Source organism: Aphelocoma coerulescens, chromosome 3, assembly GCF_041296385.1.
Source record: "Aphelocoma coerulescens isolate FSJ_1873_10779 chromosome 3, UR_Acoe_1.0, whole genome shotgun sequence".
Taxonomy (NCBI): domain Eukaryota; kingdom Metazoa; phylum Chordata; class Aves; order Passeriformes; family Corvidae; genus Aphelocoma; species Aphelocoma coerulescens.
The window spans coordinates 34696505-34717657 of NC_091016.1; the positions used below are offsets into that span (position 1 = coordinate 34696505).

The 21153-nt window shown below is 37.3% G+C and overlaps 1 protein-coding gene across 3 annotated transcripts in view; it reads right to left on the reverse strand.

Annotated features, from left to right (window-relative positions):
* The window catches only part of BABAM2 (BRISC and BRCA1 A complex member 2), a 161941-nt gene that overhangs the window by 110599 nt on the left and 30189 nt on the right, over nt 1-21153 (reverse strand). For all 3 annotated transcript variants that reach the window (XM_069009799.1, XM_069009798.1, XM_069009800.1), the window contains exons 4-5: nt 18285-18379; nt 2044-2238 (exon numbers count right to left, since the gene is read on the reverse strand). In XM_069009799.1, coding sequence (XP_068865900.1) covers nt 2044-2238; nt 18285-18379 — 290 coding nt within the window. The remainder of the gene's footprint in view (nt 1-2043; nt 2239-18284; nt 18380-21153) is intronic.

A 21153-nucleotide genomic window follows, 5' to 3' on the forward strand; every position in this document is an offset into this window, starting at 1 on the left:
GAACAAAGGTATAAGAGCGAATTTCTGCTCCATTTTGGGACACAGTGCTGAATTCAGGCCTTCTCTTCAAAGTTTTTTTAACTCATGCACCTAAGATGATTGCTTTCGTAACACTGTGCAAGGCTCATACTTGATTATTTGCGAAATCTGTTGAACTCCTATTGATCCCTGAGAGACAGCAACACCATGAATTTCAATTCATGCCTTCTAGGCAGAGAAGATAAAAGGCCATTTATCTCCTGCTTTTTAGAAAAACACTCCTATTTTGCTGATCCTTGAGGCTAACAAATCAGTTGTAAAGAACAGGAAAGAGAACCACACAAGTTAGTTTCACAGTTGCATTTTAGGACACTAGTAAACAAGCCTCTGTCATGTATAGCAAGTTCATAGAATTTTCAAGACTCTCAAGAGTCTTCTTGAGAGAATAAAGACTTGGAAAAAAAGCACACACTATGGAAAAATCTAAAATAGCTCTGCAATGATGAAAAGGATTTGACTCAAAATGTATTTAAGATTTATTTTACTGGAATATTTTTAATTAAGACAGCATTTAAAATGAAAGAAAAGGAAGTTCCTTATTCAGTTACGGAAGACTGAGAAGACCCGAAAGCTACTTGAGTAGCTATGTCTTTCCTCTTTAAAAGGAAGAAAACCCCCAGTTTTCTACAGTCTTAGTAGAATTTTTGCAACTGGCAAAAGCTATGATAAAAATCTCAGTACAGTTCAGAAAGCCTTCTGCACTTCAATAAACCAGTCTGGTGAAATTTAGAGATACAACAAGTTGTTTGTGATGCAAGCTACAGACAGTAACTGTACAGAAACATCTGTGAATAAGTTAATTTCAATCAAATACTCTGATCTATAAACATTTAAAAAAAAGGAGGTCTGAATTTCTTTGATGAAGAAAATTAAGCATGGGTTCAAATAAAAAAAGCCTAGATGACTTGTCTAAGAAAAGAAGACCAGATGAATGTGTGAGTTGTAAAGTAGACATCCTTGCATCACCTGTAACTTAAGGATGATTGAAGTGACATAAAGTTGAATTCTAGGCCTTGATAATAGGAGTGCTGAATTTTCATCAATTTTCAGACTGCACCTACTTTAGAAGATACTGCTTCTGAAGGCCTGTTTATCTTAAGAGTATGGTATTTCTGAAAGCAAGAGGGAAACAAGTTCATCATAAACACCATTAGATATTTCCTGACATATCTAACTCCAAACTTCCCATGAGAAACATATTACCAGCAGAAAACCCCCTGATTTTTGCAAAGCTTACTCTGTGGCAGAGATTGAATAAAAAAAACAAACAATTCACACAGTAACCAAAATGCCTACATTGCCAATGGCCACATCTTAGAGATACAGAGGTTTCTATAAAGCATGGCACATTTCCCAAGTGGGAATATGGGATATAGCTTCAGGAAACAGATAAGCCTGTTTAATGTCTGACTGTCATATGAAAGCATGTCCCTACAAAGTCACTCCTCTAGCCCATCTTGCCTCCTCTTGCAAAAAATTAGTTGGCTTAGTTTCTCCTCTCCAGTTTAGGTTCTTGGAACAACTCATCTCAGCTTACACAAGCACAAGAGAGATACCAGCAACTGCAGCTACCAATTAAATCAACTCAATCATAATGTGGAAACACCCCCTAATACATCCTAGCCCTAAGCAGGCTGGTAGGCCGGCAGGGTGTTATACCAACACGGTTATTCTGCCTCTCAAATCTTCAAAGCTAACTCAAACTTCCACATTAACGTTGTACTGTGCCCTCTAAACATAGCACAGGCTTTTCAACAGTTTCAAAGTTTTCACCTATAAACCAGACGATGAACAGCAGGTTCAAAACCAGTTCTCATCTGGAAATCTGGTTCAACCAAGGTAATGGAACACAGCAACATACCAAACAGGGAGTATAGAAAATGAGCTGGAGTCAAACAGGAGTTTTCTCCATTGGACACAGAAAGCATGGAGATCCACAGTAAGAAGTTTTCTGAAGCAAGAGTTGTATTTGCTAAAAGCATTACAGGTGAAATAAGAGCTTACCCAGTTGTTTTTTTTGCCAGCATAGATTTCCATGTTTTCTCCATACTGGGGCTCTTCAAGTAAAGTCTGATACTCAAACATGAGACGAGAGCTCTCCCGTAATCGGCTGCACTGAAATTGGTGATATTGCTGCAAAAGCTCTTTCACAACAAGCAGGAGGCATTCAGGGTTTGAAGGATTCCAGGAAGCTAAATTCTGTTGAGTAGAAAAGAACAAAGACCAAAATTGTTTACAGGAATAAAAGACAAGCAATCCCCCTCCCATTCTGATACCAGAGGCACATATGCATGTGGAACCTCTGTGACAAAACTAAACCACAATATTAAAATACAAAGGTTCTACCGTGCTTTGGAAGAAAACCAGGTGAAACAGAAGAAGCTTAATATCAAATAGGAGGACCTACCATAAAACTGGTAACAGGGCTACTACCAGGCTTATATAGGCCCAAATTACCATTCTATTATTTCCTAAAATTATACTGTTGCATCTGAGAACTGGCAAAGTTGGAATTAAATTAAAACTGATAGGCAATACATAAGGATTAAGTAAGTACCACCTTGCACAATAACTGATTCAAAAAGCAGTCACCAAGTCAACATGGTAAATTAACACCAACTGCAGAAACTGCTCTGCTCCATTATCTCAAATAGTGGCTTCATTCACAGTGGTAGAGCAAACGGGTTTTCTTCTCTTGCCTCGACCTTGTGATTTATTTCACCTTAACCTTCTCTTCACTAGAATAACTTTGACTCATCCCCTTAACACAAATGTCATCTGTACACAAAAGTCTCTTTAATATGCCTGGCAGAAATTTTTATTACAGGCTCACTGTGTTTCAAGAAAAACACCTAACAGAAATAAAAATGATAATACAATTAAGATAGCTCTGTGTCAGTAGCACAGTAGCAATGTTATCACTGCTTTAATTGGGTTACATCAGTCGTCTATGCACAGTAAGTTTTATTCAGGCAGTATTTGGTGTTACAAACCATATCTAATAAGACCAATGCTGCATGCCTGCATCTACGTGACCAAAAATGGACCTATGTGAAAGGCAAATGAGGACTCACCCTGTAGTCCATGATGTTAGGACATGAGACAGCACTGATTGAAAGTACTTAAGTGCTCATATGCTTTGCACTTGTATCTTCAAGAGGTTTTGTTGATACAACCTCAGAGTGTGTTAACACAGTCATGTGGCTTTCGGTGAGCTTTGAGTATAAGCAAAACTAATCTGCATTTCATAGAATCATGGAATGGTTTGGGTTGGTAGGGACCTTAAAGATCATATAGTTCAGGGAAGGAACACCTTCCACTAGACCAGGGTGCTCAAAGCACCTTCCAACCTGGCCTTCGACACTTCCAAGGATGAGGCATCCACAACTTCTCTGTGCAACCTGTTCCAGTGCCTCACCACCTTTACAGTAAATAATTTCCTCCTTATATCTAACTTTAGTTTACCCTATTTCAATTTAAAGCCATTAACCTTTCTCCCACCACTCCATGCTCTTGTAAAAATTCCCTTTCCAGTTCTCTTGAGGGCCCATTTAGGTACTAGAAGGCTGTATATCACACAGACATTTGACAATAAATTAGCTGCAACAGAATTTTAAATTATATTAATTGTACAGTTAAGAAACTCAGAACTAGCAGATGTCTGCATTTTACAACTAAGTGAAGATAAAATATAGTAGCTTCATGAAATTTCTTATCCATATTTGTATTCAGTGTAGTTGGATGGCATGTTACTTCTTCCTGTTAAGTTACAGACATTTCATAAACAAATTTATATTTTGTGTAACACAGAAAGTAATAAACACAAGTGAACAGGTTGCATAAAGAAGTTGTTGAGTCTTTGTCCTAAGACATACTCAAAACCTGACTGGACAAGGACCTGGACAGCCTGATCTATCTGATTCTGCCCAGGCAGGGCAGCTGGGCTAGCAATCTCTATCTAAAGGCTCCTTCCAACCTCAGCTATTTTTAGCTTTATGAAGAGGTTTAAAAAAAGCTCAAACCGAAACAGGATCTTAGCAAGGTGAGACTCCACAGCTCTGGCCTGAAAAGAAATGAATGAGTTTGTGTACAAATTTTATCTTCTGATGCCCTAGAAAGGCAGATAGAAAGCTTAATCAGTTACTCACCAGGCACCATGCTTCAGCTCTACAATGAAATTTACTCGTAGCCTGATCTCTAACTATTGTGGCTATTTCCATCAAAAAGGGTTATAACTTTTATTATTTCTGATGACTTTAGATATGTCCCTATGGAATAGTTTTATACAGATTTCAGTGTATGTGTACGATGGCTTAATATCTCAAGCACTTCTCTTTCCACAACTTAGTATTTTTTCCCACTGAAGTAATATATATGAAGATGTTACCAAAATCAATTTCTCATTTTCAGCATCATCACTTAAACCATACCAGTCTAATTTGTCAGTGAAAGCAACATGAAGTATGTATTGCTGTGTTTTAAATGCATGAACAGCTACAGGATTGGACTGTATTCCTCGTGCTCACTCTGATTCTGGTAGAAAGGGCTGCCCAGCATGGCTAAAGGGCTATCCTTGAACCTCTGCCTTTAGAAGTTACCCCAGTGTCACAGACTTCACATTTGACCACGGCTTGATGTAAAAGTACTCTGTTTTCTCCCCCTTACAGACAGTAGGAACACCTCTAAGATGGGAATATTATCATTGCCGTGTCTTAAAAGGTAAACTACATTCCAGAGGAATTGGTGAATTGGAGACATACTAATCCAATTCATGTAAGTTCCTCAAGTACTACAGAGTGACTGAGAGCCTTGTTCTACCTTGTCTGCCACCTACAGCTGGTGAAAAATTGTTTGAACTTGAACCCATTTAAGCTTATCCAATTCTACAAAATACTAGAGAAAATCTTGTCAGGTAGACAGCATCTTCTAGGAAACACATTTTCTATCACGCAGTCTGAAACCAGACTACATATAACCTTAAATTTCCTGTTCCCAAGCTGCTGCTCAAATAAAGCATTTCCAGAAAGCCAGAGGATGTAATATGCCAGTATGTATTGATATCAGCCAGACAAGTGGGAATAACCTTTCCTCCTAATGACATTGGTATAACACAATAGAAATGTTCTGTCAAAGGAAATGACCAACAGTATTTTAATAACTGACCTAAATGCAACCGAACCTTTTGTTTTTTAAATAACATTGCACTACAGAACAAAAAAAGAGCAAGAGGAAATCCATTGTCATTTGTGCAGCACAGAGCTGAAGTAGTGCTCTTTCCAAAGAATTCAAGAACACTGCATCAAAACAGTGTTTATTCTGTATTGCCTTAAAGCTACAGGAATTAAAATGAACGATTTGACTGTAGGATCCTTACTAAACACCTTTCATTCAGCAACTCAAGTTTTGAAGTACAAACTGGTTATAAAAACAAATCACTTGAAGAACAATTCAACTACCCACCCAGGATATACATGAATTGTAATGGATTCTCACTGATGAAAGAATAAATGTACAAGAGCTACACAAATTATCTGAAACACAAATTCTGATTTATATAAACCATTCTTAGCTTTAGAATTATATTATTGTAGTGCTTGCTATTTGGCCACCACATTTCCATCCATTTTGTTAACTTTGCAGAAGGGCTGTACTTTTTACCTAAACTCATAAATTTTAACACAAACACTACGGAATACAATGCCATGTTTACGTATGAAATTTCTTTTTACATATCTTAGTGTAACTTATTTGCCCTAAGCACTAGGTGCATTCACCTGAAAATACTTTTAAACAACTTTACTGTAATCCAATTTCAACAGGATGTCAAAACAGGTGTTATATTGTTCTCAAACAGCACCTTCTTTAATCTTCCTTCTATTTTTGAAATCAGAGATAAAGTAAACAACTACCTGCAAAATACACTCTTGAAATCTAAGGCAGAATTTGATTTGTCAAATTTACCCCCCTTAGAGTGTCTACACTGCTACAATTTCAGCGTCATAGAGATTCTTCTGAGGACACACAATTAGTCACTTTAGTTGATGAGAGTAGTGTAACAGGAAGCTGACCTTCTTTAGAGGTAAAGGGTCTTCTAAGTAAGATTTTATTTAGCAATGCAGTATTGTATTCACTATTAGACTTTGGAAATCAGCAAAATATTAAACCTGGAGCAAAAAGAGTAGTAACTGAGTGTGCTTCATTTTCTGGTTGTTTGTCCGAAGGCTGTATTCCAGCTCTAGCCAATCCAGCTTTTTAAGAGACAGTATTTAAGAAGATTTAAAACATTAGAACGGTGTGAGCTTCTGGTGTTTGTGTTTCATTGCTTCAAGTTCTGCTACAAAACTCAGACCTTGTATAAGTATTAAGGTCTGATGCAACTTCAAGATTATGAGGTTTAGTTGTTACAACTTTAAAAAAAACCTGGAAATAAGAACACAGATCACGGAAGCCAAGAAGGTATGAAAAGCCCAAATACAAAAATAACAAGCAATTATGTATATAGAAAAAGACAATGCTTTCTGTGGCTTATATCAAAATCTTCTTCTGCCTTGCTCACACATCTATACATTATCATTTTACCAAAATCACATGCATTCTGAAAAGAGAAGGTTTTTTCCGGAATTTGCTATAAAACTGTGAATAAAATGAATTTTATAGGGAAAAAAATGATCACAGTGACTGGGGTATTAACAGACTAAGTTACGTATTTCACTTAATAAATCCTGTCTAATTTGAAATGAGATTTCTGCAGACCTTCCAGAGAGTTAATAAAATTTAACAGAACAATCATTAATGCATTTAAAATAAAGAAATCCAGACTTGGATCCCTTGCCTTGTTTGCCAGTAGATATCTTTAAACGAACTCTGCAGTGCAAACTCTCTAAGTTACTCAATAGTTAGCCAGTTAGACTGAAAGTGTCCCTCCCACTGTACAACACTATACAAGTACGAATCAACTCAAACTGCATCTGCAACTACTTCTGCATTCATGCTGATCTCACATGAAGGCCTACATGCATAACTCAGATTGGGTAGGATCTTCTTTAATGTTATCATTTTTTCAGAGTATCATTGAAGAACTTACCTGTTATTTCTGAGCACACAGATGGAGGCTCAATTAAACAACTCTCTTCAGTCTAGATACTGCTTGCATGTCTCTCCATGATCTCCACACACTAGGAGCAACTTCATGCATCAGATCTTTAATTTCAACCTTGTAGTTTTTAATTTCAGCATTTTTTATGGCTTTGCCATACTGCAACTTGTGTAACTTTCATTTTCTAAAAAGATCAATTGTTGCCTCATCTTAGGAAGTACAGATGTTTCAGTAGCAGTTTTAATAGCATCCAAAGATGACTGTATATTCTCGTGAACACAAAAGCCTGATAATGTCATCTGTGACGACTGAGTAATCCCCATTTTTCCAGTTAGGAATGAATGAAAAATGATCTACAGAAATGAATTCAAAATGGCCTTCAGAAAAAGTAATGGAATGAAAACATCCATATGATAGACACCAGACTTCACAAGCATCACAAGCACACACAGTTGTAGCTACTGTCATACAGAAGATGGCCAATAACTATTTACCTATCCACAAGTAAGCAATTCTACATAAGGAAGTTAAATGCCCCTTCATGGCAGAAGTTTTCCTGGCTGACTTTTTTCATTATAAAACAAAGTTTCAGGACAAGATATTCAAGAAAACAGTTATCTAGACCTTAAAACAATTAACCAACAGCATGTACATTCACTAAATTTGCCCTCTACCTCCTGTTGTGTGGCAGTAGGAATGGAAAAATAGTATTCAATTACTATACAGAGATTAATAGCGCATAGGTGTCCATCAAACTGTGTCTACATTGGAGAAATCCACGTGATTCAGGAGATCTGTTCTGATGATCTGCCAGATATTAAGGTAAATAATCGCACCAAGGAGCATTGATTTTCACTAAGAAGTATAACCCCAGAGATTTTTTCGGGCTGCAGATTCAATCTGTGAACTCCCTGTCTCCTGATCCTGTCTGCTGACAGAAGTTGGCTGCACAGTAAGTGGACAGTTTGATAGGGTAAGGTTTTTCAACAATCAGACATGACCAAAGAGTTGAGAAAATGAATTCACTTGAAGTCGGTATAAAAGGCAGAGTAGAGCTGTTATAAGGCCACCCACAGGATGCAATTTAAGCCATTTCAACAGTAACTCATTTAAATGAGTAGCAATGACACCAACTGGATTTCCAAAAGAGACAAGGAAAATTTGCAGCCTGACAGTATCAGTTCTAGTGAGATCTTATAGGTGAGGAAAGTGAAAAACCCCCAACAAAGTAACTTCTCAGGCCTATTAGCAGAGATTAGCTTTCCAGAACTGCCATACTATTCAACTTCTGGCAAAACCCCCACATTTAAATTTTGTTCTAGAACATTTTATGCTTTGTAGTCTTTCCTTTATCCTTCCAAAAAAGCTAATCAAGACCTATGCAAACTAGCCAGTGTCCATGATTACCTACTCCCCATTTTTTTTCACAATACAATGGGCCTCATGTTCCATAAAGCTGCTAATTCACAGACTCCTTCACAGGTTATTGCTTATTTCATAACTCCAGGCAATGTCTGCAGCAAAATACAATTCTACACTATCAGAAAGGAAATACGGTAACAATTTCTAATTGATTTGAAGTTGTTTTTCTTTGAAATGTGTTTAAATACCCAGGTTGCCAGAATATCTTCCAGGAATGTGATTTTAAAGAAGACAGATTGTAACTGTTTTTCCTGGCTATACTACAGGAAATAACAGCAAGATCTTATTTTAAGTTAGTGTACTTTTATATTTCTAAGCAAGAAATTAACTTTCATGAGAAAATGTCAGTAAACAAAACCTCCCAAGCCCGTAACAGTGGTAATGCATTTCTATAGCATCTTTCATCCAGAATTATCATAAAGAATAAAGTTAAGTACAGATTTGCATTTTGTTTATATCTCTGCACACCACATGCACACAACTTGCATCCTACAGTGGCTTAAAATCAGTACCAATGTAAGTTTTTACGTGAAATGAGAAAGATCACAGTGTGATATTAGTACTTATCCTCCACATAAATACAGAGGAGATATTGGTCCAGTGGTTACAGCATTAGTGTAGAAGCTGGCATACCTGGTTTCAGTCCCCTCTTTGCTCTACTCTTCATAGGCCACCACAGGGAAATTGCTCACAGAAAAAGGCACAGGATAATTATCTACCATATGCTCACATCTTTCTATCAACAGATATTTTTCACAGTATTTGCAGGGCTGGAGTGTTATAACAACTTCAAAGGCTTCAGTTTCTTAGCAGCCAGCACTTAAACATCCTACAGGCTGCAGCTTCAAATCAATCACTGTAAACCTACATGCCATCTACTTGTCATCTTGTTTTCACAGGTTCTTCATATCCCTCTCCCCCAAAGCACCACTGGAACAACTTTCTGGAGTGATCTTCTTGAAATGATCATTTTTGGGCCCAAGCAAACATCAAAACTTAACATTTTAAAAAACAGTTCAACTCTGGAGCACTTCTGTCATTGCAATTGTATTCTGTCAAATACAACCAAAGAATTTACAGTGTGCTCTACTACTGTGAACATCAGATAAACCATTTGCACAAAGCAAAACTAGGGATTGTCAGTATTTATTTTAACTTTTAATTTTGGCAAGAGGCTGTGAAAACTGGATACAGAAATTAGAATAGCTTATAAACAATTAGTTGAAATCCCAAATACCTGAAGGCCTTGAATTAGCAAGAAAATACAGAGCAGGAAAACAACATAATAAATTAATTCTGCTTTCAGAAAAGCATCTTATGTCTTGGATGAAATTATTTTCCCTTTTTTCTTCCACTGGCTACACAGTGTGATTCTTGATAAATGATCCAATACCCAAAGCAACTCTATAAGAGATCCCAGCAAATCTGACACATGGAGAACACTCTTCTGCATTCACCTAGAATAAATGCGACACTGCCCCTCAAGTACCATTCACCCAAAAAAGGAGTAAACTCAGCTTCCTAGGGTTACTACAAATTTTTTCTATTCCCTGCTGTAGGAGCAGTTAAGAGACAGCAGATTTTGGTAACTTAAGGGTGCTCAGGAAATCCAGAATCTGTGAAGCCAAGCCCAGGAGAACATTTTTATGTTGTGCACTCTTCCTGAAAGAGTCTGCCTGGTTCTCCCACAGAACTCTCTTAGAAGATAATCAGACCCTTAAAAGCGACAACTGCCTACTATCTAATTAATCTCCTGAAGACTTGGCATGCATAAGCATTTCTTGTCCTACTTTGCTAGGGGATTAGAGCAAGTTCTGTTTCTTTCCAGACCTCTCAGCACAGCTCTCTCAGAAAGCAGATGATACCTTTACCTGATCCAAGAGGGAATTTCTTAATTCCCTCAGCACATAATAAATTCTGGGATAGTGAATCCAATGCCCTAATCATTAGTTTCTCCATGTGAGTACACTGCACTTTTTCCCCCTGAGAGCTGGCTACCAGAGGTGTACATATTTAACTAGACATGGCAAGTAAAAGGAACAAAGCATGAAGACAAGAATAATTCCCCCACAAGACATTGGCAGATGCATCTTTTACCTAAAGACTCACTTACCATGCCTTGATGGCAGTGTGAACAGGCCTCAACTCCTCAGACCCTCAGTGGACCAGAGAACGGACCACTGTTGATGCTTTACCTCAAGAGTCCCTTTTAAATAGCAAGTCTTTCACTCTTATCATCTCTTGTGGTTTTTCCTTTCCTGTCGACACAAGTAATTTTAGCTACAGCAAAAAGGCAGAACCTTCACAGCTAATGTTTTGGACAGCATCCACTAACATCCCATGAGCACTTATCGTTGGGTGGCACAGGCTGAACTGTTTCCTTCTAACCATTTTTCCCCTTCCAAAATCCTGCAAATTAAAATCAATGTATAACACAATGGATCTCACTGTTCTGAGAGCAGTATTGGCATCTTTATTTTCACATCTGTACTACAAGAGAGTTTATAAGACCTTGGAAATACAGTTCCTAAAGAAAACATTTACAGAATACCATTGTGTAAACCCTAAGATACCGGAAATCACAATTACTTCTCTACCATACCAGAAAAATTATTGCAAATTAGTTATCTCTTCTCAAAAAAGCAGCATGAGAACACTCATTAGATTCCTTTATGAATGTAAAAGCTGCATCTCTGGGAAGATGGGTATATGGCAGAGTTCATGTAAAACTGTACAAACTCTTATACTGCAAACAAAAGACTCAAGATGCTGACTAAATTTGAATTATATTTCTGTAGTTATCTCTAAAAAAGAGCAGATATGCCTGAGGAACTGAAATAGAAGATAGCAAGGAAACGCAGACATAAAAGAATGTAAAGAATGAGTAAAACAAAGAGAGGTTTTGAAACAAATATAGGCTGAAACTGAGACCAATAAAAAGGAAAGAAAATATATCTTCAGCCCTCTTCCATTTGGGGAAATGAAGAGATCTTTTGAAAACCATCCTGAGTTTATTTATCTTTTTATTTCTTTTGAGACATTTATTTCTTTGCTCCAACAACATCTTCTGAAGGAAAGAACCTTCAGGGTACCAAACTTAAACTAATTTAATTGGAGAAAAGTACAGTCATAAATTATAACAGAATTCACAGTCCAGAATGAAATCAAATACAAAACTGCATTATTAGACCAAATGGCCATTTCTAACTGATCTTCTGTAATCAGTTAATTTAGAAGTTTTTTCTACTTGCATATTCATAAGCACTGACCAACTTCCTCTACAGAAAAACGGATTATAATAGCACATCAACATGAATTCAATGGGCATACTACACAGAATTTAAGTGTATTCTCAATTCAGGAAGGCTGTCCTAGAGCCAGTCTTTTCTCTCACAAAAACCCCCACCCAAACCCAAGCCCCTTGTAAATGTGTTTCTAAAAAGCTAACAAGCTGTTGCCTTCAAGACACGCCATTTCTGACTGTTTCTAGAGTTCATGTAAGGAAGCAGAGTGTATTTTGACAGTAACATCACACATAAGGGCCAGAATCTTTTCGTTTTCCGCTAGTTTCTCTAATAATACTTTTTTCACCGTTTCTAGCAAAACATTGCTCAAGTAAAGTATGATTACATATTAAAAAACTGAAGCAAAAAATAGTCAGAAGTACATTACCAGTTTGCTGGTTTGCATTCAAGAATTATAAATGCCAACACATTGGCATTGTACTCCCAGACTTCCACATGTAAGACGTTCTGCTTTCATACGTCTGGCTTGGGATATCCAACTTTATATATTTGGTATAAACTATGGCTTGAAAGTGAATGATTTGCTGGAATTCAGTATACCACCCTTACCACTAGCAAGGACTGTATTTCCTGCAAAGGAAAGACATACAAGCCTCAACATCTTTTTCAGCATTTTATATTAAAAATGTAAACATCCTGTTATTCTGGTCCAACCTTCTGGCCCATGTAAATCTATAACCATGAAAAATATGGCCAAACTCACATGACAAATGAAAATAATCTTTATTTTTTCCTAATACAATGCTATGAATGGAAAACCATAAAATGTTTTCTCCCCTTATTTTATTAGTGCACAATGATTAAGTCCTTCATCATGCACACTTCAGTTAGTATGGCAGAAAAACATTTTCTCCCACTTTGCCATCCTTCAGCCAAATGTTCATGCACATTCCAATGTTCTCCAAAAACTCATCTTTCCTGGACTGAAATACTGTATTTTAAAAGCTAATATTCTAGATTTTTCATATTCTAGGGAGAAATTGCATTATCAGAGAAACTTGTGCCAAAAAATTAAGGGAAATTTTTCCCCCGAAGCCCTTTACAGAACTAAGGAATTACTTTTGCCTTCTACACCAGCAAGATTTAAGCAAGAAAGGCAAAACTACCTGGCTTAACAGATATTTTGTTCCCTCAAAATTAAAGAAGTCTTTTCAAACTATGGAATTTTTTTTTTAAATTTCTGGATTCACTAGGTGAAAAGTCCAGCCAAAATGCTGCAACTAAGTAAAGCAGAACTTGTAACCTCAGCATATTCTCTTCTGCTTACACTTTGAGACAGAAAGCCACATTTTATAAACTGGGCTAGGAAATGCTGAAGTTTGGCAAAAAGAAAGTGAGGTAAATATATGCAATGGTTTTACATGAATAGAAAATGGCAAAGTAATACAAGGTGGCTAACAAGCTCATAAATATAAACAACTCTAGACAAAAAGGACAAAAATAAAATAGCAAGAGAAATTAAGAAGACTAAACCAAGGAGAAAAAGGAATAATTTCCTGGTGTAGAAAGGTCTTGAAGGAGTCAAAGATGGAAAGATGACAGGAAAAGCTTTTTTTCTGTCATCCTCTTGAACTCCTCCTGCTGGACTGTACAGCCACTATCTCTACCACACATCTACACCGTGTAACTTTTCAGAAGGACCTCCTGAATGCTGGCCTCACACAGGCTGCAGTCAAGTTGCCCAGGCTTGGGCCAGGGCAGGAGAGGATTCCCAGCCAGAATGCTCTTTTGGGGATTTCTCATTTTAGACCCAGTACTTATTCAAATTGGCACAGGGGTTGAACTAGGAAGGGCCATCTGCAGAGGGCCCTTCCAACCCTAACTATTCTGTGATTTTGTGATTCCCTGAGGAACTATGTGGAGCTCAGACACCAAAACCAGATCAAAATACATTCAAAATAACATTCTTCCAGATCTGGCTTTAAAAGGAATGCTGCACTGGAATATCTCTATTGTTTGACCACGTGGACAAAAATGTATACTGTAACTATACAACAATACCAGTCAAAAGGTCCTTGGGAAAATTCCTGAATTAAATTATTCTCTGATGTTATAAAACGTGATTTTTTTTTCCCCTGCCTATCAATACCAGACAAACATTCAGAAAGGCTGCAGTGACTATATGCATATATACATGTGCACACATATCTACATCCCCCATATATACAAATAGGATCAATAGAGAGGGATAGGAATAAAAAGTTTTCAGAATTCGTGTTTGTTTCAGAAAATTAAACAACAAATATCATTGGGTTATAAATAATCAAAACACATTTTGACATATTAAGTCAAGATATGACTGAAAAAGTGAACACAGTAAATGGGAATATAAAGCAGTTCAAAATAAGGAAAAAACCTTTTAATAAATTGGAGAATCCAATTCTGCATTCTGTTTCACCTAAATTCCCCAAGTTCAACTGAAGCCAAAGTAATTTAATGCTTTCAGTACAAGAGCAGCAGGTTAGGGGTCCAAGAATGAAATCTGCTGCTGCCATTTGAAATAGAGCGCACCAAAGAGCTAAACAGGTTGAACTTACCCATGCATTTCCCAGACCCAAGCAGAACCCACTGCTGTGGCTTTATATTTTAAAATCACACTAGAAAAACCATTGAGCTCATTGCCCTTATGGGGGTCTCTCACACTAGAATGTATAACATCTGAATCTTTGCTAACAATACAACTGACAGACTTTTTAGAACAAAATAGTTCAAATGGCCTTAGTTAATATCAGCAGTGTTTGGGCTTTTTTGGAGTTACTGTGAGCAGTTAACACTGTTTAACTGTGGGCAGTTAACACTGTTAAACGTGTCTCATGCACTTGAGTAAATAAAGGATAATAAATGGAAGAGGGGGATATTTAAAGGATCTCTTCACTACCCAGTAAAAGCTAACTCAGAAACCAACAGAAATAATGATTAAGACTTTGAACACAGGCACAGAAAAAAATACAACCTTTGTGACAGTCATCATATAGCCAAATGAGTCTAATAAGTACAAATACAAGAACTTAAAAACAAACATTGGTCTACACAAGATATAGAGTGTGACAGCCAATACTCTTGGGTAACACAGTTAGCTGAATTAACTGCACAGTGACTGGAATCTGTACTCAGTATCAACAATTACACAAGGGAAAACAATCCACCCAATGCTAGGTACTGGCATGAGAACTGCAGTGGCCCATTCTCAAAAGACCTCGGATGACAATCTCTTCCTCCCACACAAATGCAGCACTAAGTATTCCCCCAAAGAATATACTATAAACTAGCCCACAAGGACATATTCTGCACTTAGTAGGCTTCAGGAAATGCTCATGTCCTCTTGTCTCCATTCCCACTAAGGCTAATGAAGCCTTTTTGATAGCAGTGGGTGGGCAGAATAATTCTGGGGAGACTAGCTGGAGACCTGAAGTAGAATACTAAGGTACCCATTTCCTTGAACTGACAGTTACCTTGCTTATACTTCCATTGCATCCTCTTTGCCAAACAGAAGAGACTTCAAAATCATTGCAAAAATGGGGTTAACATTTTGAATAAGCACTTCAGTTATTAACTGGCTCACATTAACAATCAACTAGGCTAACATAACAAACAATTCTTGTTACTCAAACTGGCGTCATTGTAATGAGCTCCAAATTAATCTCATCCGTACACAATCACTAATCTTGTTGTGTGCTAACTGAATTTTTAATCAGAACAGAGTGAATCATAGGTTGTTTTTAAAATACATTTCTAATACTTGTCATCCAAAATGAATAAACACTAGAGCAGGAAAGAACTTTTCTATTTACATTCTGAGAAGCTGATTTTATTTATGCATACTATACATGCAAGTATCAAATGCATTTGATAGGAAAACATTCTTAATGATAATAAAAAGTAAAAATGTTTATTTTTAGTAACTCTTTGAGCATGAACAGCACCACCAACCCAAAGAATTAGGCCCCTGACCAATTAAAACTGTATGACAAACCAAAAGGACCACTTGCCCTGCTGTTGAACTGCTCCACAATGCCTACATCATCCTTCAAGGTCAGCATGCACACGATTAGACCCTGCGACCAGCAGAGTAACCACTACTGGTAAGATATATAATGAAGCACATATTTTACAGTGCTGAACTTGAAACTGAAGTTGAGTTTCAAAACCAAGTGACTTTAATGCTTGTGTAAGACACAAAAGCAAAGCTAAATTTCAATGTGCATTTTGAACTTGATTCAGCAATTACAGTATCAATTCAAGAAAGCATTAGCTCTGCTTATAAAACAAGAGTGCTCAACACACCGCTCTACTGCTGAAATGCTGGCCTAATCATTTAGGAATTCTCCAGGAAAAAAACCCCAAAACATGAACTATTCATCTACAGCACTTTTTAAAATGCAGTATTTCTGGAATCTTGCTTTAGCTGTCTGGCTAACAGCTGCTTAACTGAACACCTGTTACCATGCTCAGATGAAAATCTAACTGGAAGGTCTGCCCATGGCCATGGAAACTGAAGAGTGACTGAAACGATCTGCAACACAGCCATTCAAATGTCTTCAGGGAAGCCTACTGACAGCCTCCATTAGAGCCACACGAGCTTGAGGAATCTGGAGTACCTGGTTCTCCTTTCAAGCTAAGCATAATGCCTGACTCAAGCCATCTAACAACATGTGATGACTTCTACTTGGAAAACAAGACACTCAGACAGATGAGAGCAGAGCATGCAGGCTCAATGTCAGAATTCCCACAGATCCAATGGCACATATTACTTACTTAGAGACTGTTCTTCTCATTGAATAACATCTACATGCTTTTGTGCATGGTAGATTCTGTCTTGATTGCCAGGAACAGTTGCATCAGAAGTATTTGAAAACGACTCAAGATTAAGAGCATTAAATTACGGTCAATGTGCTAATCTGTATTTTACTTCTAGTCAGTAGACAGCTAACTTAACACATTTAAGAATTCTGCTAATATCTTAGAATTCAATTAAAATTATCTTCATTACACAGCTCTCACATTTCTGGAGAAAAGGGAACTATTCAAAGACTTAGCATAATAAGTAAGTTATTGTTAATGCAACATTCTGAAGAAAAAGTCTACAAACCATATGGAACATTAAACAGTGAATGCAAAACCAAAGGCACACTGTGTAGACCACAGCTGCAAGGTGGGAATAACATGCTCCAATGCCATCAGGATGAACTGAAGGCCAACGACCAAGGATCTTATCAAAAAAGGTTACATTTACATAGTGAACAGTTCAGCAAGGCACAATGACCAAAGGAAAACCGTTGGCTTGCAGATTTCTTCTTTGGTTTGTTCTAATTACTTTAAAACATGCTGGTCAGTATCTCATTATGTATCAAGAAGCAAATGGCTCTTCCAAGTTGCTTTTCAACAAAGAAGACAGGAAGTTTGTTCTGTGCTTAGGCAGAAGAAAAGCAGCACTCCCAAAAGAAGCATCATTAATGAACAATGTAAGAAAGAAAGAAAAACAAGGATGTTTTTATCCTTGCAGGTTTTCCTGTAGAACACTACTGTTAGTGACTTCTTTTCACATGAGAAATATGGCACCACACCACTCTGAGCAAGCCTCTCCATCTGAACAGCATTTCTGCAAGATGTCCCAAATTATTTTATATCTCATTTGCAATTTGGTATTAATTTTTGTATTCCAATACATTAAAAGGTGTTTCTCTTTTTTTAATATCAACTACAAAAAAGGAGTTGCTAATGTGAACACTGCTCAGGAGGTTGTAAGATTGTGAAACAAATGAGAAAAAGAGGAAAATAGAACTGGTAAAAAAAGGAGTGTGAAAACAATTCTAGAATTGTCATAGAAAGTAAAACCTTTTCTATAAACTAGCCTAATGAAATAGCTGTTCATCAGCACCATGTCTCCTTCCCAAAGGAGTTCGCAAGCTTAACAGCAAAGTTATCAGAAGAGGAAAAGAAATATGACATTCACCTTTTAAAAATTCTATTAGGTATGCTGAAAATAATTATTCAAACCAGTTCTTCTGATTTTTGTATATAACTTACTATGAAGTGAAAGGTAAAACCAAAATCCAGCACTTGTCCTGTCACACATCAAGGACATGTTCAACCTCCAGCCTGACACCTGTACCACAGCATGACAGCCGCTGACTTCCTCTGGGAGCTCTGGAGATGTGCTCGTAACGCACAAGAGGAGCTGCAGGTGAGGGCTCTACAAGGAGTCTCTTTAGTAACTACTATTAAGTTTTGAGAGGGAGAAGTATTATGGATTCAACTTCAAATCACTATAGAAAGCAACGTGTTTACTCAAAATGCCTGTGAGGCAAAAGGTGTTCTTCTTTCTTATTTTGCATTGTTATAAAATTTCTGTTGCTGCAGCTATTCTAAAAAAGCAAAGTCTCTCTGCAAGGTGTAAGGTTCTCAATCAGTAAAGTACTTACGTGCAAGGCAGAAGGATCTGGCAAAAATTCAGCATCCTCTCCAAAGATAAAATCTGGCGGCAGGTCAGGATAGTGAGCATTAAAAATTATATCCCCTGAAAAGCAATAAAGGAAAACACTGTTTGCACTTTTATATATGTGCTTATAAATAAAATATAAAATAATCACATACAACACACATTTTAAACACAGAATTTGACAGCTACATTACATATATTTCATGTATATATCCATATAATTTTTACAAAAAATTCACATGCAAGATAAGCATCAGATGTTTTGGGGGATGAAGTCAAATTCCTGAGGCGCAGCTTCGTCCTCCTCTGCAAGCAATGAAACATGAAATACATTATTGCTTTCTATCTCAAATGGCAATTCAAACACTATTGAGGGTTGCCTCAAAACACTGAGTTAAAAAATTGATCTTGTTTTAATAAAAAGTAGCATATTTAGATGGCTGTGTTTTGTCTATTAAAAGTCAATTGCAAACTACTAAGGTCACGACTTTCAAAATACCAGAGCTTTTAAAAATTAGTAGCACTTACTCCCTCTCTTCTCCTCACCACCGCCAACTCTTAGAAGGAAGAATACACAGTTCAATAGGAACCATTCCAACTACCCAAATTCTGGCCAAGAGAAATGCAGTATTGCACATTTAAATGGAGAGACTAAAATTAACTGAAAATATAAAACTTCATCACAGCTTGGCACTGAGCTCTCATCTTGCCAGTGTCACAAGATATGCAATTAAAAGAAATTTGGGTTGTAGTATTTCACTAGTACACATACTTCAGAGTTCATATAGATCAAGAGGTCGTCATATGCATCTGAGCTTTCAAAAAAACCCACCCACTGTTCAAGAAAAAAATTTTTTAAAGAAAAGTAAGTGTTTCTAGCCTTACTTGTCTACCTCCCCATCATTCTTTATGATAATACGAAAGAATAACTGAGCTTTTGCATAAAACAGATCTATGAGGTAGCAGACATTAGGAAAAAAGGCTGCCTACTATGTGTTATGACTCGTTTAAAATCCACACAGCAAAGTAAAACCAGCATGGTAACCCTTATAAACAATTCTGTTCAGAGAAAGTTACATCACTTTTTATTTCTTAAAAAATTGTGAATGCAGAACTAGAGGAAAGCATTACATGAACAGATTTTGCAAAGCCACATCATTGCTGGCTCAGTGATGTCACCATCTCAAGGCATTTAACATGACAGTTTTAATTGTGGATATTCTGCAAACTTATCTTGGCCTTAGCTGGAAGCAAGGATACCATGAAGATGAATTGCAGAGGATGAAGGTTCATGACCAAGAAGCCACTGGCCAGTCTGGGGTAGGTATTCTCTACAGCATGGCTCCAAATCACAAACTCACTGATCATGCGATGAGTAGAGCACAGTGTGGGTTTCTCCTGTCCACACTCCCACCTTCCTTTCACAGCTGTCAGGAGCACGTGTAAGTACGGGGTGCAGAAAATAGCAGAGGTCTGCCAGTTAAAATTCCTGACACACTCAACATAAAAATAAACCCTTTAATTTCATTTGAATTTTGTTTAGAAGAACGAAACAGGCACCAGTCCTGGAGGAAAAGGTATAAAATTGCAACAGGAAATGCATCTATATTAAGTAAGAGAAAATAATTACTAGATTGCCTCAACTGTAATACAGCACTGAAGAATTCAGAAAAGTTGATGTTTACTAGATTGGGTAGTTCGTACACCAGTATAACACAACCCTTTTCTTGATATTTACTGCAATTAAAATGTCATGCATGACTTCTTTCAACAATCCCATCAATTTCTACATAAAGAGCAGTGAACTTGAGGTTATGTACTGAAGGAGATTCACCTTAATACATTCTTTGACTGAGTTTTGAAAGAGGCATGTTATGATAACTTAGAACACAGCACAATGAAAAAGCCTGGCCTGTTACTTAGGCAGCCCGATGCTACTCCAAAGGAAAGGACTGTACCTGTGCTTTTGCCATGTTCCTGTGTGATACTAAGTAACTCATTTAGCACACTTTTCACACTGCAGGTGCTAGCTGCATGCTTTTCATTCTCTGCATTCCTGCTTTAACAGAGTTGGTGAAACAGAGTAGATAGATATATCTACAGCTCAGCTCACTTAGGAGCTGCACTCCAACTACACACATACTAAAAAAAGCTCCTTAGAATAAAAGAAGGATCGAAATAACAGTGTATTTTTGATGTTACACCTCCATATCTGATAAGTGAAGAACTATTACAAAACCTCACATCATGAGGCAGCTTCAAGACTCTGCTTGAGTAGTGAGATTGGCAATAAACCGTATCCACCTGTACGAGCTGCACAGGAAGGGGTGAACCTCAGGAAAGCTGTGGCAGTAGGTACAACATGGAGGTTCAAGTAGGTACAAACTCTTTCCTTTCACAGAGAGAACTCACAGCAGCTCCCAGGACGTCAATGTATGCAGTGCTCAATATAACAGTAAATGAAAGTTGGCATTATTAGTTTAACATGCTAGGTGGTAAACTTTAAGAATTTGGGGTTCAGGTCAGCTGCATATGCCATGCAACCATTCCTGCTGGAGGATGGTACCCTCTCTCTGACCACTCATGTGTGATGTGTGGTCACACTGAGGTCAGGTACATCATGTTGCAGCTGGACAAACCACTCCATTACCTACCTCACATGCTCATATTTGTTCTTTACCACCTTCTGTCAGACCCCTTCTTCCACTAAATATTAGTGGCATTATGAGTCCTTATACACAGTGAGTGACCAACTATGCAAATATTTGGATTTTAAAAGTGTTCATGACCTACTGACACCAAAGAACTATTCAGGTACAATGGACAGAATCCAGAGTAAAAATTAACATTGT